This window comes from Taudactylus pleione, unplaced genomic scaffold, assembly GCF_031769625.1.
Source record: "Taudactylus pleione unplaced genomic scaffold, aTauple2 ptg000689l, whole genome shotgun sequence".
NCBI classification, from domain to species: Eukaryota; Metazoa; Chordata; class Amphibia; order Anura; family Myobatrachidae; genus Taudactylus; species Taudactylus pleione.
In genome coordinates, this window is record NW_028285091.1 from 1,166,096 (window position 1) to 1,193,587 (window position 27,492).

General features: G+C 47.6%; 1 protein-coding gene across 1 annotated transcript; it reads right to left on the bottom strand.

The window, feature by feature from the left end:
• On the bottom strand, positions 1 to 26,940 carry LOC148477801 (uncharacterized). Its single transcript, XM_088456210.1, has 5 exons — positions 26,772 to 26,940; positions 13,261 to 13,416; positions 11,767 to 11,958; positions 11,608 to 11,680; positions 1 to 2,573 (listed from the first exon to the last, which is right to left on the bottom strand). The coding sequence occupies exons 2-5, from the start codon at positions 13,333 to 13,335 to the stop codon at positions 1,396 to 1,398; spliced, it is 1,518 nt and encodes a 505-aa protein (XP_088312336.1). The 5' UTR covers positions 13,336 to 13,416; positions 26,772 to 26,940; the 3' UTR covers positions 1 to 1,395.
• Between the last annotated feature and the right edge of the window lie 552 nt (positions 26,941 to 27,492).

The window sequence follows — 27,492 nt, forward strand, 5'->3', positions numbered from 1 at the left end:
TTGTCTTAATTACATGATAAAATAACAATAAAATCAAACAATAATAGAAACAAAACCATAATTATTGAAAAAATCATTAATATCTTGTTTTGTTTTGTCTTCAAACTTCGTTTTGTCGCTTTTCGCTTATAAGCTTTTTCTGTGTCGTCTCTGTGTATCATCCAGCAGTAGTCAGCCATCATGCTGACGTCCCAACGACCCTGGTATCTTTCTACATTTTTAACGTCTTGGTGGAACCGTTCACCCTGTTCTTCACTGTAGTCTCCGAGATTATTCGTGAAATGCTCAATATGGGAATTCAAAAAATGTACCTTTAAACTCATATTGCAGCCAAGGTTTCTGTAACTACTACGCTTTTCCCTGACAATTTCTTTGTAGTTTGGATCCTTGACATTGCCTAAAATTTTTTAAATCACTTGTTTGAACGAAGCCCATGCCGAAAGTTCCACAATATTCATTACACACCCGAAATGTTCATCTTTTATTAACGTTCTAATGTCTGGGCCTATAAAAATGCCTTCCTTCAGTTTAGCATCGGATAGGTTAGGGAATTTGTTGCAAAGATATTGGAAAGTTTCTCCATCTTTAGGCAGTGCTTTTACAAATTGTTTCATCAGTCCTAATTTTATATGTAGAGGTGGAAGTAAAACTTTATTTGGATCTACTAAACTGGATTTGATAACATAATTTTTTCCAATTTCTAAACTTTTTTAGGCAGGGGTTAAAATGAGCTGCACAGGGCAAAACTGTGTTGCATCTGTTGTATTTGGATCCACCTTCACCAGCTCACCTTGTAGTTGCTGTGTGTGTGCAATGTTCCTTTAGACAGTATGGGGTTTAGGCCCTTTGTGAATTTTAGCTCCAGGCCCATGTGGACCTTAATCTGGCAGTGGGCGGGGGGAAGTTTTATGACAAGAACTGAATTGTAACGTTCTATACTACCGATTAATTAATTTAAGACAATGTTTTATAATAAATGTAGGCAGAATACATTTATTACTTTAAAGAATATGGAAAAAAATGACTTATTCATAAATACGTTTTGCAGAAAAACGTGATGTGATATACAAAATCGGGAGTCATTTTCGTGTTCCGAAACCAAAAATCTATACGTATCACATAAATTCGTTAAAAAAGCTTTTTTATAGCAGACCTGTGTAATCGAAGCATTGTATAAAAAAAATAAATACTGTCCATTTTCTGTGTGAATTCTTCGAGGTTCTCAAGGGGGAGATGTACTAAGCCTTGCAAAGTTATAAAGTGGAGAGTGATGAATTACCAACCAATCAGCTCCTACCTGTCAGTTTCCAGGCTGTGTTTGAAAAATGAAAGGAGCTGATTGGTTGGTACTTTATCACTCTCCAAGGCTTAGTGCATCTCACCCCCAAATGTGGATTATAAGATTATTTCCTTCATTCCAGAGTGAGAATGTAACCTCTGTCTTTTGTGTTCTCTCTTATGTCTAATAAAATCGGAGCTTCTGCTGAAACATTTGCCGCAATCATAGCAAGCGTACTGCTTATCCATCTTGTGAACTTTCTGATGCTTAACCAGATCAGAGCTACTGACAAAACGTTTCCAACAATTAGGGCAGGGATAGGGTTTCTCTCCTGTATGAATTCTCTCATGTATAATAAAATCATGTTTTCTGATAAAACATTTTCCGCACTCCGTGCACGAATACGGCTTTTCTCCCGTGTGGACCCGTCTGTGCGAAATAAGTTCTGCATTTCCGATAAAACGCTTACCGCACTCAGGGCAAGAATAGGGTTTAACGCCTGTGTGAATTCTCTTATGTTTAACGAGGTTGGAATTACGTGTAAAACATTTCCCACATTCCGTGCAGGAAAATCGTCTCTCGACTGTGTGACTCCTTTCATGTCTACCCAGAGCTAAGGTATTATTAAAGCCTTTTCCGCAATCAGAACAAGAATATAATTTGTCTTTAGAGTGAATCATTTGATGAATAACAATATCTGTGTTCTGTTGTAAGCATGTTCCATGCTCAGTATATTGATTATCTCCTAGTGGATACATTTGGTCTTGTATGAGGGGTTCCTCGCGGTCAACGGATATCGGTGGTGTATCACCTGTGGGCGTATAAATGTAGGAGAGGTCTCCTCCATCACATGAGACTGGTTCCTCCTTAATATGAGTAGATATATACTGTGTATGATCTGTGGGTATATACATATCAGTGTGTATGAGGGTTCCTCCATCACATGAGACCGATTCCTCCTTACTATGAGTAGGTGTATACTGTGTATGATATGTGGGTGTATACATGTCAGTGTCTGTGAGGGTTCCTCCATCACATGAGACCGATTCCTGCTTAATATGAGCAGATGTATGATCTGTGGGTGTATATATGTCATTAACAGTGAGGTTTTCTTCCTCAAATGAAGTTGGTTTTTCAGTAATATACTGCAGACGGTTGATCATGTTTTGATCATCTACTGATGAGTATTTTGTAGTCCCGATATGTATACCAATACTGTGATCCTCCGTCATGCTATTCAGTGAAGAAATAGGAGCGGGGGATCCATCGGATATTTTAGTACATCTAGTGGTACCTGGTAGAGAGAAACACACTGTAGTTAGATTATATCACCACTAGAATAATAGAGGAGAAAAGGCTCCTGGGAGTGAAATTCCTACATAAGACTGGTTCCAGGAGCTGCCTGCATAGCTGCAATATACATTTCTTTGTCTAGATCAGGCCTGGCCAACCTGTGGCTCTCCAGCTACACTGGTTTAAGTAGTTGCACCAAGTATGCAAATAATGACAAATGAGCTTCAAATATAATTCAACAACTCCCAAGAGCAAGAGACTGAGTACACATCACAACAGCACTCAGAGTGGGAGCTACAGTCCAATATCGGCTATGGCAGGATAGCGGCAGTAAACACCCAACGCGTTTCGTATATAACACTTTTTCAGGGATGCAGTTCATGTGGTGTGAGCCAAATGGAGGTGCTTAAATAGGACAGTGGCAATTGACCAACCACTCGGTGTCACTACAGTAACTCTCGGCAAAAGTATAGCAAAAGTCTTATATGCCTAAACAAGAACTAATATGAAGTGTTGAAAACCCACAAGTGTCAGGTTTTATCAAAGCACTAATATAAGCATACATTGAAATATTTACAAATGTGTAAACATAAACTTGAAATAGGCCATAGGCTAAACAAAAATGGCCACCGTATTTAAGACCTATAAAGTTATTAGTAGTGCAGCATTCAGTGACCAAAAAAAGATGTCTACACTGAGTGCTGGTGCTTAATTATGCTGGGGGAGCTTAGCGTAACAACAGAGGCCCGGAGATCATGTCACTTAACCAGATCACGTGACTGTATTTGACGCGATTCACTGACGTCATCTTTAAGGAGTCCATAAAGCATAAGAAATTACATAGCTAATTATCCTATTGCCTATCTATTTAAGTGCTAAACTATTGGTGAATACAAATTGGTAAATACAAAGGGGCCTTTTTCTTATGAGGTAGTCTTTAGGATGGTCATTATATATAAATAGAGTTGCCCACTTGACACAATTACCCAGCGTCCTATTTATAAAATCTATAAAAAAGGACAGCCATATTAACGTACATTAAGAGAAGGCGAAAGTCCTTAATAACTACCAAATTAATGATACAGTGCCTTTCAAAAGTGTTCACCCCCCTTCACTTTTTACCTTTTTTGTTACATTACAACCTGTAATTTTTATTTTATTTTATTTTTTTTATCTGAATTTTATGTGATGGATCTGCACAAAATAGTCTAATTTGGTGAAGTGAAATGAGAAAAATATATATAAAAAAATCTTTAGAAATAAAATTCTGAAAATTGGCATGTGCATATGTAATCACCCCCTTTGCTATGAAGCCCCTCAATAGTTCTGGTGCAATCATTTACCTTCAGAAGTCACAATTAGTGAAATTAAGTCCACCTGTGTGAAATCTAAGTGTCACATGATCTGTTAGTATAAACACACCTTTTCTAAATGGCCCCAGAGGCTACACCACCACTAAGCAAAAGGCTTGAAGGCATGAAGACCAAGGAGCTCTCCAAACAAGTCAGGGACAAAGTTGTTGAGAAGTACAATTCTGGGTTGGGTTATAAAAAAAATATCCAAATCTTCGATGATCCCCCGGAGCACCATCAAATCCATCATCATCAAATGGAAAGAACATGGTACCACAACAAAACTGCCAAGAGAGGGCCGTCCACCAAAACTCACAGACCAGGCAAGGAGGGCATTAATCAAAGAGGCAGCACAGAGACCAATGGTAACCCTGAAGGAACTGCAGAGTTCCACAGCAGAGACTGGTGTATCTGTGCATGTGACCACAATAAGCCGTACACTCCATAGAGCTGGGCTTTATGGAAGAGTGGCCAGAAAAAAAGCCATTACTTAGTGATAAAAATAAGAAGACACGATTTTAGTTTGCCAAAAGGCATGAAGGTGCTCTGGTCAGAGGAGACTAAAATTTAACTTTTTGGCCACCAAGGAAAACGCTATGTCTGGCGCAAACCCAACACATCCCATCACCCCAAGACCACCATTTCAGCAGCAGGGACTAGGAAACTGATTTGAGTTGAGGGAAAGATGGATGGTGCTAAATACAGGGATATTCTTGAGCAAAACCTGTTTCAGTCTGCCTGTGATTTGAGACGACTGGGACGGAGGTTCACCTTCCAGCAGGACAATGACCCGAAGCATACTGCTAAAGCAACACTCAAGTGGTTTCAGGGGAAACATTTAAATGTGTTGGAATGGCCTAGTCAAAGCCCAGATCTCAATCCAATAGCTATGCACACTGAAGTTTTCTGTTATGTTGTCCTAAATGTTGTTTGATTCACAATATAAAAAAAACACATTCACAGTTGTAGGCATGTTCTGTGAATGAAATGATGCACACCTTCAAACAATCCATTTTAATTCCAGGTTGTGTGGCAACAAAACATAAAAAATGCAAAGGAGGTGAATACTTTTGCAAGGAACTGTATATAGATACTCCAAGAGAAATAAGAAGTAACCTAATAAAGAGTATTCCTTTATAATATGTTAAGAAGCAGCCATAGTGGAATAGATTAATACAATGAATTAAGTGCTAAATGTGCATGTTGATTTTGTCTATAATCACTAGGATAATTTTCACAATGCACTTATAAATATCATAGTGGTAAATCATATCCTGCATATGTGCATTGCACCACCTGCCCCATGCTAGAGACAGAATCTCCATCAGAGTTTGGCCTCCACTGCATGTGCTTAAGTGACTTGAGTTTGCAGCCAATTACGTGACACTACCATAACACAGCCATCAGTGTGACACTCCCATAACCCATAGCACGCCCATCAGACAGCGTGACACTCCCATAGCACGCCCTTCAGACAGCGTGGCACTACCATAGCACGCCCATCAGTGTGACACTCCCATAGCACGCCCATCAGACAGCGCGACACTCCCATAATGCGCCTATCAGACAGCGTGGCACTCCCATAGCACGCCCATCAGTGTGACACTCCCATAGCACGCCCATCAGACAGCGTGGCACTCCCATAGCACCACCATCAGACAGCGTGACACTCCCATAGCACGCCCATCAGACAGCGTGGCACTCCCATAGCACCCCCATCAGACAGCGAGACACTCCCATAGCACGCCCATCAGACAGCGTGGCACTCCCATAGCACGCCCATCAGTGTGACACTCCCATAGCACGCCCATCAGACAGCGCGACACTCCCATAACGCCCCCATCAGACAGCGTGACACTCCCATAGCACGCCCATCAGACAGTGTGACACTCCCATAGCACGCCCATCAGTGTGACACTCCCATAGCACGCCCATCAGACAGCGTGGCACTCCCATAGCACGCCCATCAGTGTGACACTCCCATAGCACGCCCATCAGACAGCGTGGCACTCCCATAGCACGCCCATCAGTGTGACACTCCCATAGCACGCCCATCAGACAGCGCGACACTCCCATAACGCCCCCATCAGACAGCGTGACACTCCCATAATGCGCCTATCAGACAGCGTGACACTCCCATACCACGCCCATCAGACAGTGTGACACTCCCATAGCACGCCCATCACAGTGTGACACTCCCATAGCACGCCCATCAGACAGTGTGACACTCCCATAGCACGCCCATCACAGTGTGACACTCCCATAGCACGCCCATCAGACAGCGTGGCACTCCCATAGCACACCAATCAGTGTGACACTCCCATAGCACGCCCATCAGACAGCATGACACTCCCATAATGCGCCTATCAGACAGTGTGACACTCCCATAGCACGTCCATCAGACAGCGTGGCACTCCCACGGCACACCCATCAGTGTGACACTCCCATAGCACGCCCATCAGACAGCGCGACACTCCCATAACGCCCCCATCAGACAGCATGACACTCCCATAATGCGCCTATCAGACAGTGTGACACTCCCATAGCACGTCCATCAGACAGTGTGACACTCCCATACCACGCCCATCAGACAGTGTGACACTCCCATAGCACGCCCATCACAGTGTGACACTCTCATAGCACGCCCATCAGACAGCGTGACACTCCCATAGCACACCCATCAGTGTGACACTCCCATAGCACGCCCATCAGTGTGACACTCTCATAGCACGCCCATCAGACAGCGCGACACTCCCATAACGCCCCCATCAGACAGCATGACACTCCCATAGCACGCCCATCAGACAGCGCGGCACTCCCATAGCACGGTGTGACACTCCCATAGTACGCCCATCAGACAGCGCGACACTCCCATAACGCCCCCATCAGACAGCGTGACACTCCCATAATGCGCCTATCAGACAGTGTGACACTCCCATAGCACGCCCATCAGACAGTGTGACACTCCCATAGCACCCCCATCAGACAGCGTGACACTCCCATAGCACGCCCATCAGACAGTGTGACACTCCCATAGCACGCCCATCAGACAGTGTGACACTCCCATAGCACCCCCATCAGACAGCGTGACACTCCCATAGCACGCCCATCAGTGTGACACTCCCATAGCACGCCCATCAGACAGCGTGACACTCCCATAGAACGCCCATCAGTGTGACACTCCCATAGCACGCCCATCAGACAGCGCGACACTCCCATAACGCCCCCATCAGACAGCGTGACACTCCCATGATGCGCCTATCAGCCAGCGTGAGGACACTCCCATAACACGCCAATCAGACAGTGAATCACTGTACATCTAAATAGCCACCTACCAGTCCTCGCCACTGTTAAAGATAGATATCTTGGATGAAGGCATATACTTATATAAGTTACAAATTAATGATTAGTCAATCTGATTGTATGAGATCTGACTGTATGCTATTGTGATTCATAATATTGCACCATTCCTTGGGTTTGTTCTGTTCTATATTCCAATAGGATAACTTTGGTGACCCTGCAGAAGTCATCACACTGTGCTGTTATGGAATATCATTAATATAAAGTTCTTATTTTAAATATACTTTAAGTATATTTATAATGTTACATAACTGTATATTAATGTTTAGTCTTATTTTAATCAGCATTTAATTTGTATTGTATTATAGGTAAATACTGCAACTCTGTTGTAAACATAAATGTAATATTATTGGTATAATGTTTTAGATCCCTTTTAGTTGCAGTTAAGCAATGTAATGTGCTTCCCCTGAAACTCAAACATTTCCCCCTCTCCCTGATACTGTAAGACAAAGGAATTCCAGGATGGGATAGTCTTCGGCGTGGCCCCCTGGCTAAAGAAGATCCGGCTGCACACACACAAAGAAGAAGGAGCTGACCTATCCGACATCGAGTAAATACAGATCCCTGCCTGTACCCCTAAGGACTATTTAAATGTGAACTCATAAATTGTACTGCAGTGACCGTTGAAAGTCAGTGCATTCAGAATTGAAGCCTTGTGTTGTGCCAACCAAGCTTACTAATGGTTAAAAAAAAAAATGGCCGACGGGGGAGCTGCCGTCCGGCAGCAGCTCCTCCCATAAACCTTTGCAGAGCCTGTCAGTCACAGCTGACAGCTCCTCCTCCAGCCCCTCTGCGCAGCCCGGCTCTACTCCGTGCATGCTGCAAACAAGCACGGTGTGACGCCGTTGGCCACAGACACAAGCAGCATGCAGCCAGAGGAGCAGCAGATGACGGCGGCAGTTGGCCACAGGGACAAGCAGTGGACAGCCAGAGCATCTTCAGGCAAGTGTTGGCTGCAGGGGGGAGATGGGAGGGGAGGGGGAGCTGACAACGTTGGGGGGAGGAGTGGGTAAGCTAATGATGCAGGGCTGGGGGGGGGGGATGGAGCTGACACAGGGGCTGGGGAATAATGCTGAGACACATGGACTTTGGGAATGAGATACACAAGGACTGGGGGGAAATGAGGCCGAGAGACAAACTGGGGCTGGAGAATAAGGCTGAGAGAGGTACACTGGGGCTGGATAATGAGGCTTGCAGACACTGGGGCTTGGGGCTGAGAGACACACACTGGGGCTGGGGGAATGGGACTGAGAGACACACTGGGGCTGAGGGAATGAGGCTGAGACACACTGGGGCTGAGGGATTGAGGCTGAGACACACTGGTGCTGAGGGATTGAGGCTGAGACACACTGGTGCTGAGGGAATGAGGCTGAGACACACTGGGGCTGAGGGAATGAGGCTGAGACACACTGGGGCTGGGGGAATGGGACTGAGAGACACACTGGGGCTGGGGGAATGGGACATAGACACACTGGGGCTGGGGGAATGGGACTGAGAGACACACTGGGGCTGGGGGAATGGGACTGAGACACACACTGGGGCTGGGGGAATGAGGCTGAGACACACTGGTGCTGAGGGAATGAGGCTGAGACACACTGGTGCTGAGGGAATGAGGCTGAGACACACTGGTACTGAGGGAATGAGGCTGAGACACACTGGGGCTGGGGGAATGAGGCTGAGAGCCACAGGTGGGCCTGGGGATGGAGAGACATGGGGATCCAGGGGATGAGAAATGCATGGGGTCCTGGAGAGACATAGGGGGTTCTGGAGAGAGACAATGGGTCCTGGAGATGGAGACAGAGGGAGCCTGGAGAACCACAGGGGAGCCTGGAGATGGAGAGACGTACGGGCATCTGGAGACACAAAAATTGCTTGATCAGGGAAATTAATTTTGCCCTGCACAAAAACTTCTGCTACTGTAGGTTATGATGATGACATGGGTTATATTTCTACATAAACAAGCATCTTCCAGACAATGTGACCTTCTACATGAATAGTGAATACCGGCTGAAGACGCTGCCCAGTGAGGTTCAAATTCTTCAGAGGTTCCCTGTTGTAGAGAAACCACCAGGTAAGAAAAGACTTTCAAACTGGCTGGCCTGTACCTAGTGCAGGGGGATGGGGGGCCCCAAATAAAAGGGTATCATTCACCCAGATTTCTGTTGCTGGCCCTGCTCCCCTCAGTGGCTTGCAAAAGCAGCTCCAGGCCCTGACGAGGGAGTATCCTGCCATCCTCCACAGACTCCGCCCTTTCAACAGACCCACCTTCTCAACATACCCGCCCCCTTTAGGGCTGCCTCCAGAAATTTCCCGGGCTGGTTTTCCATCCCAATCTGCCCCTGCATGTGACTGAGTAAGGCCGTTAGAGGGAGCAATGTAGCTGGTAGGGAAATCAAACCACATTACGAAAGTGACACTACAATGCATACAGTGAATGTACTGGAATGTACTGGACTGTACATTTCATTTGGACACTAAAGATATTTTATATATACAGTCAGGTGCATAAATATTGGGACATTGACAGAATTTTCATATTTTGGCCTCTATTCACCACCACAATGGCTTTGAAATGAAACAAACAAGATGTGCTTTAACTGCAGACTTTCAGATTTAATTTGAGGGTAATTACATCCAAATTAGGTGAACGGTGTAGGAATTACAACGGTTTCTATATGTGCCTCCCACTTTTTAAGGGGCCAAAAGTAATGGGACAAACTAAACAATCCTAAATCTAACTTTCACTTTTTAATACTTTGTTCCAAATCCTTTGCAGGCAATTATAGCCTGAAAACTGGAACTCATAGACATCACCAGATGCTGGGTTTCATCCCTGGTGATGCTCTGCCAGGCCTCTACTGCAAATGTCTTCAGTTCCTGCTTGTTCTTGGGGCATTTTCCCTTCAGTTTTGTCTTCATCAAGTGAAATGCATGCTCAATCGGATTCAGGTCAGGGGATTGACTTGGCCATTGAATAACATTCCATTTTTTAGCCTTAAAAAACTCTTTGGTTGCTTTTGCAGTATGCTTCGGGTCATTGTCCATCTGCACTGTGAAGCGCCGTCCAATGAGTTCTGAAGCATTTGACTGAATATGAGCATATAATATTGCCCGAAACACTTCAGAATTCATTCTGCTGCTTTTGTCAGCAATCACATCATCAATAAATACAAGGGAACCAGTTCCATTGGCAGCCATACATGCCCACGCCATGACACTAACACCACCATGCTTCACTGATGAGGTGGTATGTTTTGGATCATGAGCAGTTCCTTTCCTTCTCCATACTCTTCTCTTCCCATCACTCTGGTACAAGTTGATCTTTGTCTCATTTGTCCATAGGATGTTGTTCCAGAACTGTAATGGCTTTTTTAGATGTTGTTTGGCAAAATCTAATCTGGTCTTCCTGTTTTTGAGGCTCACCAATGGTTTACATCTTGTGGTGAACCCTCTATATTCACTCTTGTGAAGTCTTCTCTTAATTGTTGACTTTGACACATATACACCTACCTCCTGGAGAGTGTTCTTGATTTGGCCAACTGTTGTGAAGGGGTTTTTCTTCACCAGGGAAATAATTCTTCTGTCATCCACCACAGTTGTTTTCCGTGGTCTTCCGGGTCTTTGGTGTTGCTGAGCTCTCCGGTGCGTTCTTTCTTTTTAAGAATGTTCCAAACAGTTGATTTGGCCACACCTAATGTTTTTGCTATCTCTCTGATGGGTTTGTATTGATTTTTCAGCCTAATGATGGCTTGTTTCACTGATAGTGACAGCTCTTTGGATCTCATATTGAGAGTCGACAGCAACTGATTCCAAATGCAAATGTCACACCTAGAATCAACTCCAGACCTGTTACCTGCTTAATTGATAATGAAATAACGAGGGAATAGCCCACACCTGTCCATGAAATAGCTTTTGAGTTGACAGTCCCATTATTTTTGGCCCCTTAAAAAGTGGGAGGCACATATAGAAACCGTTGTAATTCCTACACCGTTCACCTGATTTGGATATAATTACCCTCAAATTAAATCTGAAAGTCTGCAGTTAAAGCACATCTTGTTTGTTTCATTTCAAAGCCATTGTGGTGGTGAATAGAGGCCAAAATATGAAAATTCTGTCAATGTCCCAATATTCATGCACCTGACTGTATGTAACAGAGATAAACAGCTCTTACCAATTCAATACACATTCAATTAACTGGACTAAAACCTTGCTCAAAGAACATATCATACACTGTGGAAAGACAGTACAGTACAGTTCTTTCTCTGGCCAAATTATAAACCATGTGTACAGTACAAACTGTATTGTAGTTAATCCTTCTCTTACCCTGTGATGTGGTGGGCCTGTGACTCTCCATATTCATGTGCGGATCCTTGTGTTTTTTCAAATAGTGCCACACCTACGTTTGGAAACAAAGAGTGCTACAGTCATCACCCAGACACATCCCCTTGTGTTACTGTATAATGTCCCATTCCCAGCAGTCACCTCTCCAGTCAACAGATGAATGATCTTGTTGCTGAGTTCTAGAATCTTCTGATCATTGCTGCTCTCATGTATCAGTGAGTAAGGAGGAGGCTCCATTATGCCGATCTGGGTTCGACTCAATCCTACTGACACGTCAGGACGGCGGCTTGCTCTCACACACTTGCCAGACGTCTCCTTCACTACTGAGTAATCCTGTGTATTGATAGAGACCACTATAGGAGATGTATATCTAGTCATATTTTACAGATCAACCTTGCTATTAGTAAGATGTGATGTCACTATGATGTTCCCAGCATTCCCCACTCAGGTTCCTCACATAATGACTCAATTCTCAAGGCAGATAGAGATAAAGGTGATGTCACTGTGACTCTCCCAGACTATATAACCTCCCCAGTACGGGCCCTGTGTTAGAGATAGGGATATGACACTCATAGACTCCATCGCCTAGTCCTTAAGCTGGCCACACATCTAAAGATTATCTGTCCAACCAGCCAACTAGCTGATTGGTTGGAATGAAAATCTGGTAAGGAATACAATCAGCAATTTGCTCCCAAACGCTGGAAAATGGACCAAAACTGTTGTTCGAACAAATAGTTTAGATCAAACATGTAACAAACTTGTCTGACAACCATTTACATCTGTTTTCTGGCATTTAGGAGCAAATTGCTGATCATCAGTTACTCCCATACGTTACCAGATTTTCATTCCAACTAATCAACAAGTTGGCAGGTTGGATGTAAGTTGGTCTAGTGTGTGGCCAGCTTTAGTCAGGTGCCTGTGTTAATAATAGAGATAATAGTGATGTCACTGTGACACTCCCAGACTCCCCTCACCTCCCCAGTCAGGTCCATGTGTTAGTAATAGGGATAAGAGTGATGTCACTGTGACACTCCTAGCCTCCCCTCACCTCCCCAGTTAGGTCCATGTGTTAGTAATAGGGATAAGAGTGATGTCACTGTGACACTCCTAGCCTCCCCTCACCTCCCCAGTCAGGTCCATGTGTTAGTAATAGGGATAAAAGTGATGTCACTGTGACACTCCTAGCCTCCCCTCACCTCCCCAGTCAGGTCCATGTGTTAGTAATAGGTATAAGAGTGATGTCACTGTGACACTCCCAAGTTCCCGCACCTCCCCAGTCATGTCCCTGTGTTAGTAATAGAGATAATAGTGATGTCACTGTGACACTCCTAGCCTCCCCTCACCTCCCCAGTCAGGTCCATGTGTTAGTAATAGGTATAAGAGTGATGTCACTGTGACACTCCCAAGTTCCCGCACCTCCCCAGTCATGTCCCTGTGTTAGTAATAGAGATAATAGTGATGTCACTGTGACACTTTCACAATCCCTCACCTCCCCAGTCAGGTCCCTCTATTAATAATATAGAAAAGAGTGATGTCACTGTAATACTCCCAGAACCCCTCACCTCCCCAGTCAAGTTTCTGTGTTACTAATAGAGATAAGAGTGATGTCACTGTGACTTTCCCAGAACCTCTCACCTCTCCATGCAGCAGACTGATGAAATCCAGGGTAAGAGTTAATATTCTCTCTGTCATATGAAGGTCGTCGTCCATTCTCAGTTAGTCAGATAGACTCTCTACAGTTCTTTCTACCTTATGGATGGACTTCAACTTCACCAGGATCCACAGATCAATCTATAAATGGACTCATTTATATTAGCATATAAAGTTTTAGTTTTGTAAAAAGCCTGCCCCTAACCAACTAATAAAGATACGTATCCTATGAGGCACTCCTAGTAGAGTATCAGCTCTTGTAGTTTGTTCCTAGTGGATTATTGCTACTGGCATAGTGTTCATTTCTAAAGCGTTTCGAGACAGACTGGGAAGAGACCAGCGTTTAACCAACACCGCTTCACTATCTCTAACCAGCTATTATGCTGGTAAAAGGACACATTTCCCTCAGGAGTTCTTTAGATCTTGAAGGTAACCAAGTTGGAAACAAAACAATATGTATTTTATGTAAATAAAGTTAAGCCGGCCACACATCTAAAAATTATCGTTCCAACCAACTAGTTGACTGATTGGAACAAAAATCTAGTACTATATGGGAGAAAATGACAGTCAGCGTTTTGCTCCCAAATGATGGAAAACGGATGTTCCGACAAGTTGGTTAGATCAAACGGAATTATCTAAACTTGTCTGAATGTCTGTTTTCGTCCACTGTCCGTGGTTTGGGAGCAAATGCCCGATTGTAGTTTGCTCCTATTATTATTAATGTATAATCATTTATTTATATGGCACCTTACAAAGTACATAAACAAAAAGTTGACCAGTGACTTACAGTACAATACAAAACAGTGCAGGACAAGGACATGGATAATATACATTGCTACATTGGCGACCATAACACCCACATAAGCAGCAGAGCATAAGCAACCCTAGTGCCCTAGTGAGGAGTAAGAAGTAGATGAAAGTAATGTAAGGAGAAGCACAAGAGGGTAGAGGGCCCTGCTCATAAGAGCTTACATTCTAAAAGGGAGGGGCAGACAAACAGGCGTCACACAGATGGGGTAGACAGGGAGGAAGGAACATGTAGCAGCAAGTCAGGATGAGAGCTGGAAGGCATTAATTAAGTAGTGGGTCTTGAGAGTCCGTTTGAATGATTGTAGAGAGGGAGAGAGTTCCAGAGGTGGAGAGCAGCACGTGCAAAATCGAGGAGGTGGGAGAGGGAGGAAGTAATCAGTTGGCATGAAAGGCAGCGTGCATCTGCTGAACGAAGAGGGTGGACAGGAGAGTGAAGGGAGATGAGATCAGAGATATAAATGGATGAGGGCTTTGTAAGAGTGTGAGATTCTTAAATTGGGTTCTGAAAGGGAAGGGGAGTCAGTGGAGGGCTTGTAGAAGAGGGGAGGAAGATGTAGAGCTTTTGGAGAGGAAGATGAGCCGAGCAGCAGCACTGAGGACAGACTGAAGAGAAGAGAGATGGGATTTGGGGAGGCCAGACAGGAGGAGGTTACAGTAATCCAATCTGGAGATGACCAGTGAGTGTATGAGGGTTTTAGGGTTTTAGTAGCATCCTGGGTGAGATAGGGCCTGATCTTGGAAATATTTTTGAGATTGAAACGACAGGACTGCGAGAGGTTCTGGATATGTGGTTTGAAGGAGAGGGATGAGTCCAAAATAACTCAAATACAGCACACTTTTGGGCAAGATGAGATAGTTGTGCCATCAATTGATAAAGAAATAGTGGGAAGTGAGGTTATGTGGGAGGGTGGGAAGATGATCAGCTCAGACATATTAAGTTTAAGAAATCGCTGGGACATCTAGGAAGAGATAGTAGAGAGATAGTTGGAGATACGAGTCAGTAGAGAGGGGGAGAGATCAAGGGAGGAGAGGTACATCTGAGTATCCTCAGCATAGAGATTATATTGGATGTCAAAGGAGCTGATGAGTTCACCTAGAGAGGACATATAGAGGGAGAATAGGAGGGGTCCAAAAACAATATTGGATAACACCTACTGTAAGAGGCTATGGGAGGGGGGGGAGGAGTCATGAGAGGATACAGAGAAGGATTGGACAGAGAGGTAGGAGGACAGCCAGGAGAGGGTAGTGTCACAAAGACCATGGGAGTGAAGGATTTGCAGCAGGAGATGGTGGTCCACAGTGTCGAAAGCAGCAGAGAGATCAAGGAGAACGAGCAGAGAGTAGTGGCCCTTGGATGTGGGTGCTGCTGATTTTCGTGAGGGCAGTTTCAGTGGAGTGGAGAGAATGGAAGCCAGAATGAAAAGGGTCAAGGAGGGAGTGGGAGGAAAGAAAGGCGGTAAGGTGGTTGTAAATAATATGCTCAAGGAGTTTGGAGGCAAAAGGGAGGCGAGAGATGGGACGATAGTAAGAGAGAATGTTTGGCTCAAGGGTAGGTTTTTTTAAGAATGGGGGAAACAAGGGCATGCTTGAATGCAAAAGGGACAGTGTCTAATGAGCGGGAGAGATTAAGGAGGTGGGCAAGATGGAAGCAGGCAGAAGGAGAGAGGTAGCGGAGAAGACGGGAGGGGATAGGGTCACGACTTCCTCTCCAGATACAGGGGAGAAGGATGTTAGAGTCGGTAAAGTGCATGGGGAGCGGTGATCCAGGAAAGGAGGAGGTGGAGAGCTGGGAGACTGTTTGGATATGATGTATCAATTTTAGACGTAAAGTAGGTAGCAGAGTCAAGGGCAGAGAGCGAAGAGGGGAGACGAGGAGGGGGTGGCCAGAGGAGGGAATTGAAGGTGGTAAAGAGACGCTGGGGATTTGAGGACTGGGAGGAGGTGAGGTTCTAGAAATATGACTGACTGTTCAGAGAGGGAAAGGGCAGCACTGTAGGATGAGAGCATAACTTTCAAATGGAGAAAATATGCCTGGCTTAGAGCGTGATGATCTCCACTGTCACCATTACTAGATCTTTCTTCCAACCAGACAACTAGTTGGCTGGTTGGAACGATAATCTTTAGATGTGAGTCCAACTTAACACTCCGAATCTATAAATCACACATTAAAAAATGCCAGGTGAGATACCATGACTAAAGTCCCAGGTACCAACTGCTATCAGGCAGGATAACGTAGGGGTCCAACACAAAGTCCAAGGACCAAGAATAAATCCAAGGGTCTTCACAGCAATATAATACATAGCAGAATACATCACAGAGTCCTTCCATAAGTAGAAAAACCATCTGGGAAGGGGACACACTACCAGGTTCCATCCCCTTTTTCCTACTCCAAGTGTCCGGCTAGGTCCTGCTCCTGAAAGTCTACTGGGAACCAAAGTTTAACAATAGATGGTAACCACAGGAAACAATTAGGCTGTAATCTACTCTTTGCCCGATTACTTCTCACTGCTTTGCTAATTAACCAGAGTTGCTTCTACAGTCAAATGTCTATGTTTCCTCATAGGGACTTCCGGGGACCTGTTAGAATATAATTTTTACATAGGGAACCCACCTGGCAACATTTAAAAACAGTTACTAATGGATGTCTTGTAAATGAATCGATTCAAATGTAACTTTTATTACAAAAACTGTGTGGACACTATGGTCTTGCATAAAAAATAATAATGGGGATTGTAATCCCACACGTGATTTGTTCCCAATTGCTATCAGAACTCAATGCTCTTATGATAAGAGTGCTGTATTGGATATTGCAACTGTATATAATTACTGCAAAAAAGGTAATGACAAAATATATAACTCTATTACTTATTTTTATTGATCTAGCGATATAGTATGGCCAGAGGTGTAGCGTGTGGCCAGGGTGCGTGCTACGGCGCCCCCCCAGTGTGCCAGGGAGGAGGCGTGTCCAGCATGTGGGGTTAAATTAGAGGGAAATAAAAATAAACATTAGGGGCAGTATCGAATTGGGGTATGGAGGGCTAGATATATATTCCAATTTCACTAATAAAATTGAGTGTGTACGCAATAAAAATACACCTTACCTATATGGTGGTTTCTCAGCAACACCAGCCCCCTGTCACCCCAGCCCCCTTGTCACACCAGCCCTACTGTCACACCACCCTAATGTCACACCACCCTACTGTCACACCAGCCCCTTTGTCACACCAGCCCCTTTGTCACACCAGCCCCTTTGTCACACCAGCCCCTTTGTCACACCAGCCCCTTTGTCACACCAGCCCCTTTGTCACACCAGCCCCTTTGTCACACCAGCCCCTTTGTCACACCAGCCTACTGTCACACCTCCCTACTGTCACACCAGCCCCCTTGTCACACCACCCTACTGTCACACCAGCCCCGTCACACCACCCTACTGTCACACCAGCCCTATATCACACCACCCTACTTTAACACCAGCCCCCTTGTCACACCAGCCCCGTCACACCAGCCCCCTGTCACACCAGCCCCCTGTCACACCAGCCCCCTGTCACACCAGCCCCCTGTCACACCACCCTACTGTTACACCAGCCCCCTTGTCACACCAGCCCCTGTCACACCAGCCCCCTTGTCACACCAGCCCCCTGTCACACCAGCCCCCTGTCACACCAGCCCCCTTGTCACACCAGCCTACTGTTACACCAGCTCCCTGTCACACCAGCCCTCTGTCACACCACCCTACTGTCACACCAGCCCCCTGTCACACCAGCCCCCTGTCACACCAGCCCCGTCACACCAGCCTATTGTCACTCCAGCCCCCTTGTCACTCCAGCCCCCTTGTCACTCCAGCCCCCTTGTCACTCCAGCCCCCTTGTCACTCCAGCCCCCTTGTCACTCCAGCCCCCTTGTCACTCCAGCCCCCTTGTCACTCCAGCTCCATTGCACTACCCCCTCTGTCACACCAGCCCCCATCACACCTCCCCCCTGACACACCAGCCCCCTTTCTCTTCAGCCCCGTCACTCCAGCCAACACCTCCAGCCCCCACTGACTTACCTTCTCTTCAGTGTCCATGCTCCTCTTTCTGCTCCTCGGTGCGGCGTGGAGAGAGACGTGAGGGTGGGTGAGCCGTGCATGTGCAGAAGGCACATGTTGGTGGTCACGCTAGGATCTAGTGCCCATCGGCTGTTGGGTGACTGTAAAATAGTTTGTCCTACTTTTTCTGCAGTAATTATATATTGCTGCAGCATGACAATAGCCAATACAGCACTCTTCCCATGAGAACAGCCAATACAGCACTCTTCCCATGAGAACAGCCAATACAGCACTCTTCCCATGAGAACAGCCAATACTAGTGTTCATTCTAGCACTCTGCACCTGTCAGAACCCATGCAGTTCCACTTTCCTGCCTGGGATGTTGCTCACTCCTCTTGTGCATCTAGCACACTCTGGTATGTATCCGAGCAGTTTGTTGCATCAGCTGAGTGTGCTAGAAGCATAAGAGCAGAGAATGACAACCCAGGCAGGAAAGAGGAACTGCACAGGTTGTGACAAGTGCAAGGAGCTAGCAGCTAATACAGCACTCTTCCCATGAGAACAGCCAATAACATCACTCTTCCCATGAGAACAGCCAATCACATTACTCTTCCCATGAGAACAGCCAATCACATTACTCTTCCCATGAGAACAGCCAATCACATTACTCTTCCCATGAGAACAGCCAATCACATTACTCTTCCCATGAGAACAGCCAATCACATTACTCTTCCCAGGAGAACGACCAATACAGCACTCTTCCCAGGAGAACGACCAATACAGCACTCTTCCCAGGAGAACGACCAATACAGCACTCTTCCCGTGAGAACGACCAATACAGCACTCTTCCCATGAGAACGACCAATACAGCACTCTTCCCATGAGAACGACCAATACAGCACTCTTCCCGTGAGAACGACCAATACAGCACTCTTCCCGTGAGAACGACCAATACAGCACTCTTCCCGTGAGAACGACCAATACAGCACTCTTCCCGTGAGAACGACCAATACAGCACTCTTCCCGTGAGAACGACCAATACAGCACTCTTCCCGTGAGAACGACCAATACAGCACTCTTCCCGTGAGAACGACCAATACAGCACTCTTCCCGTGAGAACGACCAATACAGCACTCTTCCCGTGAGAACGACCAATACAGCACTCTTCCCGTGAGAACGACCAATACAGCACTCTTCCCGTGAGAACGACCAATACAGCACTCTTCCCGTGAGAACGACCAATACAGCACTCTTCCCATGAGAACGACCAATACAGCACTCTTCCCGTGAGAACAACCAATACAGCACTCTTCCCGTGAGAATGACCAATACAGCACTCTCCCGTGAGAACGACCAATACAGCACTCTTCCCAGGAGAAAATCAGCAATGTCCATATAAAGGGGATTACAATCCCTGTTATTTTCTTTTATGAGGAACCCTGTGATTTGTGGGCACTGACGCGATTTTGGCAATATAGCTACTAGACTGAAACTGGCAATTAGTTTTAAGGGAAAAACAACCTGGTTTTGTATGAAAAAATATGAGATATGGTAAGAACTTACCCTTGTTATCTCTATTTCTACGAAGTCCATAGGGTTCCACAGGATACCTTTGGGTATAGGTGTGACGTCAGTCGCAGGGCACCAAAGAGTTAAGCTTTCAGCCTCCCAGGATGCACTAGGTCCCCCTCCTATACCCCGCCCCCGGGCCAAGGCACCTCAGTTAGTTACCAAGCCATAGGCCGGAGGAGGAGAAGGAAGAGAGAGAACAAAGATCTGGACACATACAAGAATCACATTCTCACCAGAGGGAGACGGAAAACCGGTGACCAGAGCAAAGCCCATCTGCAGCACAGGTGCGACAGGGCGGGAGTCCTGTGGAACCCTATGGACTTCGTAGAAATAGAGATAACAAGGGTAAGTTCTTACCATATCTCATATTTTCTACTTCAGGGTCCATAGGGTATCCACAGGATACCTTGGGGATGTCCCAAAGCAGTATCCTTTAAGGGTGGGGACGCTCCTGTGCAGAAAGGAGAATCCGCCACCCGAAGGAAGCATCCTGAGAGGCGAAGGTGTCAAACCTGTAATACCTCACGAAGGTATGGACAGAAGACCACGTAGCAGCCTTGCAGATCTGAACTGCCGAGGCACCACGTCGAGCTGCCCACGAAGGACCCACAGACCTAGTGGAATGAGCCTTCAGAGAAGGAGGGACCGGTAGGCCTTCATGAAGATAAGCTTCAGAAATAGCCATACGGATCCAGGCTGCCAAAGTTTGCTTTGAAGCAGGCCAACCCTTTTTACAGAAGCCATAGAGGACAACAAAGCGTCCGACTTCCTAAACAAAGAAGTGCGGTCAACATAAGTCCTTAAGGCCCGCACAACATCCAAAGAGGCCTCACCCACGGAAAGACCCGGTGAGTTAAAGGCCGGAACAACTATTTCCTCGTTAACATGAAACTGGGAAACAACTTTGGGAAGAAACTCGGGCCGAGTGCGGAGCACTGCCCTGTTCCCATGAAAAACCAAGAAAGGGGGTCTACAAGAAAGAGCCCCTAACTCAGAAACACGTCTGGCTGAAGCAACGGCCAGAAGGAAAACAGTCTTAGCTGTTAGCCATTTAATATCCACTGAGCCCAGTGGTTCAAACGGCGGTCCTTGGAGAGCCCTCAGGACCACAGCCAAATCCCAAGGCGCCACAGGTGGAACAAAGGGCGGCTGAATACGGAGAACACCTTGCATAAAGGTGCGCACATCCGGGATTGTAGCAATCCTACGGTGAAACCAGACAGATAGGGCCGAAACCTGTACCTTCAAAGAAGCAAGGCGAAGCCCATGATCTAGTCCCGCTTGCAGGAAGGCGAGAATCCGAGACAGACGAAACTCCCGCGGTGCATAACCTCTCGGTCGACACCACTGGAAGAACGTATGCCACACGCGATGGTATATCCTCGCGGAAGACGGTTTCCGAGCTCGTAACATGGTACGCACCACAGAGCTGGAAAACCCCCAGGACCTCAGCATGGCCGTCTCAACAGCCACGCCGCCAAAGACAGCCGAGTCAGGTCCGGGTGAAGACAAGGACCCTGAGACAGAAGGTCCGGTCGTAGCGGCAACCGCAGAGGACTGTCCACGGACAGACCCTGAAGGTCTGAGAACCAGTGCCGTCTGGGCCACGCGGGAGCTATCAACAGGAGCGTCCCTCCTTCCTGTTTGAATTTCCGGATTACCCGTGGAAGAAGGGAGACCGGAGGGAACAGGTATGCGAACCTGAACGTCCACCGGACGGACAGAGCATCCACCAGAGACGCCCCTTCGTCTCTTGTGCGAGACCCGTACACCGGCAACTTGTTGTTGTGCCGGGACGCCATGAGGTCGATTTCTGGAAGACCCCACCTGTCCACCAGTAGTTGAAAAACGTCCGGGTGCAGGGACCATTCCCCTGGATGAACGTCCTGGCGACTTAGAAAGTCCGCCTCCCAATTTAGCACTCCCGGGATGAAGACCGCTGATATGGCCGGAAGATTGTGCTCCGCCCAAACCAGGATCCGAGAGACCTCTACGAGAGCCGCCCGACTGCGAGTTCCTCCTTGCCTGTTTATGTAGGCCACGGTGGTAGCATTGTCCGACTGGACCTGCACCGGGTGACCCTGGAGAAACCGCTATGCCTGCAGGAGAGCATTGAAGACCGCACGGAGTTCCAAGATATTTATTGGAAGCTCCGCTTCTGTCGGTGTCCACCTGCCCTGGAACAAGTGTGGACCCGAAACTGCTCCCCAGCCCCGAAGACTGGCGTCCGTTGTCAACAGGACCCAATTTGGAACCCAGAACGGACGTCCCTTGTTGAGGTGGGTCGTCTTTAACCACCACGCAAGGGACAGGCGAACCTCCGGGGTGAGCACAATCGTCTGGAACTTCAGAGACTGAGGCAGCCCGTTCCACTTGGACAGGATCAGGTGCTGCAGAGGTCTGGAGTGAAACTGGGCGTATTCCACCATGTCGAACACCGACACCATGGAGCCCAGTAACCTCATCGCCGAGTGTAAGGACACCCGGCGGCTGTGCAGACAACTGCGCACCCTTGACTGTAAAGCAGAGATCTTGTCCTCCGTCACGAAGATCCTTTGCTGTCCCGAGTCCAATAAGGCTCCAAGATGCAGAATCCTCCGAGACGGGATTAGAGTGGACTTCTGCCAGTTGATTAGCCAGCCGTGCCGTTGCAGCAGTGCAATGGTCAGGTCCAAGTGGTGTAACAGGAGCTCTGGAGATCCTGCCACCAATAACAGGTCGTCCAAGTACGGCAACATGCGGACTCCTTGCAGCCGCAGAGAAGCCGCCATGACCGCCATAGCGTCCTGTATGTCCAATGACACCATGTAGTCCCCAGGTTCCAGCGCCAGAATGATGGACCGTAGGGTCTCCATCCGAAACTTCGGGACCCGCAAAGACTTGTTGAGTGCTTTGAGGTTGAGAATCGGACGATATGACCCATTGGGTTTCTGTACCAAAAATAGATTTGAATAGAAACCCTGGCCCCTCTGGGAGAATGGAACAGGCACTATAACTCCAGCCTGGAGCATAGTGTGCAATACCTTCCGCAGCTCCGTAGCCTTGTTCCGGTCTGATGGTAGACCCGTGGTGAAGAATCGAGCCGGGGGTCTGTGCCGGAAGGAGAGGGCGTACCCTTGAGAGACCACCTCCAGAACCCAAGTGTCTGTCGTAGTGAACGACCAACACCGGGAGAACTGCAGCAGGCGGCCTCCCACCCTGGGATCCCCCAAGGGGAGACCCGGACCGTCAGGCCGCAGGCTTGTCATCTGGCTTGGGGGCCGGACGTCTGGTACTCCATGCCTGTTTCCGGGGCTTGACCGATTTCTTAGGGCCAGCCTGTCGAGGAAACGACTGTGGTTTGGGCCTGCCCTGGGCCCTATATGACCGAAAGGACGATGGTCCAGAACCAGAAGGAGCAGCGGCCGACGGGAGACAAGCAGATTTGGCTGCCGCCAACGTGGCCACAATCTTATCCAGATCCGGACCGAAGAGAACTTCTCCGGTAAACGGCAACGCTTCCAGACCTTTCTTGGATCTGCGTCCGCCTTCCAGGATCGCAGCCACAAGGTGCGACGAGCAGCTACCGCTGCTGAAGAAATTCTAGACACCAGAGTACTAATGTATAGAGCCGCCTCGTTGATGTAGGTGGCCGAATCACGGAGATTGCCAATCAACTCCGCCTGTTCGGCCGGACAGTCGGATTCAAAAGAAGCCTCTAATGAATCCGCCCAGCGCTCCATCGCTCTGGCAACCCAGCAAATGGCCATAGCCGGCCGTGCTGCCCCCCCTGCAAGGGAATAAGCGGACTTCAGGCAGATTTCTACCTTGCGGTCCGTAGCATCCTTAAGGGAGGACATGGATGGCATCGGCAATGTGGCACTACGGACAAGACGGGTCACGTGAGAATCCACCTGTGGAGGGGATTCACACTTCGCAAAATAATTATCCGCGAACGGATAAGCCACCGCCAGGCGTCTCTGCGGCTGGTATCTTTTGCCAGGTTGTTTCCACGCCTCCTCTAAATGGTCCACCAACTGACCCGAAAGAGGAAAGACTGTGGCATCGCCCTTCACATCTTTGAAAAAGGCATACTTAGATTTAGCCGCTGGGGGAACTTCGTCCTCAATCACCAAGGCTGTGCGGACCGCCCGAATAAGTCCAGGAATATATACTTTGGACTTAGCATCAGCGTCCTTAGTATGGAAAGGTTCCTGATCGTAAGGATCCAGAATCTCCCCATCATCAGACGTCCCTTCGTCATCCTCATAAGGAGCGGACAGAGACGCCACCGGCCTTTTATGAGGCCGCATCACAGACTCCCCTTGCAACACATCCGACAAGTGCTGTACAGAACTCGTCAGGGAGTTAACCCACGCTGGCTCCTGAGAACCCGGGAGCGGGGAAATAGGGAGACTGTGGGGTACCACCAATTGTCGTGGGAACCCCTGCATGGGTGACGACACCACAGACTGCTGGGACAAACCCATCGGAGTAAACGCGGGCTGCGGAGCTAACTGGCCCACTAAAGCTGTTAACGCCTGAGCGAAACAAGCCCAGGGCGGCTCCTGTACCGGTGCTGTAACCGTAATAGGCCGCGCCATGGACAAACACTGCCGGCAAAGGCCCTCCGCGCTACCCTCCCCCTCCGCTAACGGTACTTTGCACGTGGTACACTGTAGCCGGAGGGGAAAATCACTTTCAGACATTATGGCACCACGTATGTGACCTCTCTCACCAATTAAGTATTAAATAGGCGAGAGACCACCCTGCAGCACCGCACCGCAAGGGCTTTAGCAGAAAGAACAGGGACAGTAATAAAGCTGACAGTTTAGAGAAGAAAAGTTACAGGCAGCGCTAGCACAGTCACATACAATGCAGAGAAATAACAATTCCTGCACTAACAGCGCTGATCACTCAACTACACAGACACAGGGCCTGGTAGGACACAGCGCTGCATACACAGACCTGAGCCACAGCGGAGGAGAGGTATGCGGGGGGACCCAGACCACGATGCTTCCTTCCAGACTTCCAGCAGCGTTCACCATGCGTTGCAGAGAAGATGGCCACCGAGGAGCAGAGAGAAGCTGGCCTGGGGGAGGAGCGCTGACACAGGACCAGTCCGCACAGTGCAGAGAGGGCTGTGTGCAGCGGGGGAGGCGCCGGCTGTGAGACAGGGAAGGCGCGCTCCCCTGACATGCATTTAACCCCTGGGACGCCGCAGCGCTACCGCTCTGCTGCGGTCCGCTGTCCCAGGGGGTAGTGGAAGCGCAGGTTGGTCGCCTGGCTCCACGCTGCAGCCAGTCCCCAGGGAGCCCCCTGCCTGGGGACTTAGGACCATGTGATCAGCGGGGACCCACCGCGGGACCCCGCTGCTTACCTCTGTCCCCCTTGAATCCGGCCATGGTCCGGAGCATCTGGGGTCACCGCTAGCTGTGACCCCAGACGCCCACCAGCATCCCCGGATCAGTACCGGCGTTCTGGTACCGGCGGGGTGTAGGGAAGACAGCATGGACGTCAGGACTGACTGTCCATGCTGTTCATCCAGATGTGCAGCCACAGCTGCATGAAGAAAAAGCTTCAGGGGCTCTTCTAGCCCCCACTCCAACAGGTGCACCCGACTCCGGCCGGGCACCAAACTAAACTGAGGTGCCTTGGCCCGGGGGCGGGGTATAGGAGGGGGACCTAGTGCATCCTGGGAGGCTGAAAGCTTAACTCTTTGGTGCCCTGCGACTGACGTCACACCTATACCCCAAGGTATCCTGTGGATACCCTATGGACCCTGAAGTAGAAAAACTAATTACCACTTCAGATCTAGCGGCTTACATCCCAAAATTGCACTGGTACCCTCAAATCGCAGAATATTAAAATTTGGCCGCCATCAGCGTTTGTTTCTCTGGATCAGTACATATTCAGCAGCTCACAAATATTCTAAACGGGATAATTGGAAACAAAACAAATATGACACTCTACTAATTTTAGGTAAACAGGTGCCTGTGCGAAAATGGTGGTACCTTGGCTCACTTCTAGTCCACCTTTACCCCACCACATACTGTAATACCCCTTTTACACCAGAGCAAAAACCTGGATTTTTGCTGGGTCTACCCGGGTCGTAGCTCAGTGTAAAAGGGTCCCTGAAAAATAACCCAGGTCAAGTGACCTGGCAATCCAACCCAGGTAGCTACCAGGGTCTGACCCAGGATGGACCTGGGTAATGGTGCAGTGTAAACGGCGCAACCCAGGTTAACCGACCTGGGTCATGCCTAAAATGAGCTGATTGGTGGTTGTGGAGCAGTCACCTCCCACATTTTATGACATCACAAGTTTAGCAGGGCAGACCCAGGTTCATTGTGAACGGGGCTGACCTGAGAATAACCCAAATCGATGGTGCTGTGTAAATGGTGTCTGACCTGGGTTGGAACCATGTCTGAAAATCCAGGTCAGACCCATGTTTTTCGTGAAAAAGAGGTATACAGTAAGTCTTGTGCCAGCCAATTCATCCCCTCACTTTTCCTATTTCATCTACTTGTCTCCCTCACTTTTATCTTCATGTATTGTGGGCCATTTTCTTACAGCCCAATTGCTGAGCAGGTGAAAGTTTTTTTTACAGTGTCTAGTTTAAGCTATATTAGGAATGCTCTCCTCTCAGTTATACTTGTTCTCATTACAGTATCTTTAATGGTTGCTGCTATTTCCTAGTTGGAGAAAGGACCTCTGTGATGTATCCACCACGTGACCGCTGCAGGAGGCTGGACCGCCCCTGCTTTACCATCCACTAAGGCATAGAGGGGGAATAAATATTTGTGGCGAGCGCAGCGAGCCACCGTGCCCGAAGCGTGGCCAGCGCAGCGAGCCTGCGAGGGGACACTTTTGGTCCCCCGTTAGCATCCCCGCCCCTCCCCCTTTCAGGCCGGGTCACGTGGGTGTGACGTCCCAGGTCCATCTGCGCTGTATAGTCTAGTCCTAGCCTATCTTTAATAAACCTTTGAAAATAATCCATTAAAAAAAAAAAACTACAATGAAAAATAAATCAATAAGAGAAACACATGTGAAAATTTAAAGCAAATGCATTAAAATCTAAAAGGAAAAAAAATACAAATAATAATACCTGTGTCCACCCCAGTAACATGGACAGTAGCAATGTCTTCTCTCTTTGGTGGTTTCTACTAAAGTCTTCCTGAACCGGATGTTGATTTCCAGATTATTAAATGTAACAAGATCATTTGTTACTACGTCCACTAACCAGGGAAGCTCCAAGGGCTGCGCTGAGTGTGGAAATGAAGAACTTGAAGTGTGATCTCAGAGTAAAAATAAGCGGAACTCTATCCGGTCTGTGGAACGCACAATGCGGAAATCTGGTGGAACGCACAACGCGGAAGTTCGGTGGACCGCACAACCCGGAAGTTTGGTGGAACGCACAACCCAGAAGTTTTGGTGGACCGCACAAACCGGAAGTTCGGTGGAACGCACAAATTACAATGATGATGCCACAGGACACCTTACACAGCAGCTGATGCTGAATAAACATCTGGATTCGATCATATAATTGGGTGTATTTGATACATTAGTATTGTGAAGTGATCTGAGGTGGCTTTTGTTTTAATAAAACCAAATTGATTATAGCTGAACTGAACTTTTTCTTAAGCTGGCTGAGTTTATCAAGGATCCTGGGCGTGGGGTTCAGTCTCTTATCTGAAACTTCACTTTGCACGTGCTTGTGACATACATCAGAGAACACAATAATAATGTATTCAAAACGTTTGCTAGAACAAAATTGGGGAAGATGTCCCAAAAATTTAAGCTGTAAGAAAATGTCAGCCTCACCTTCC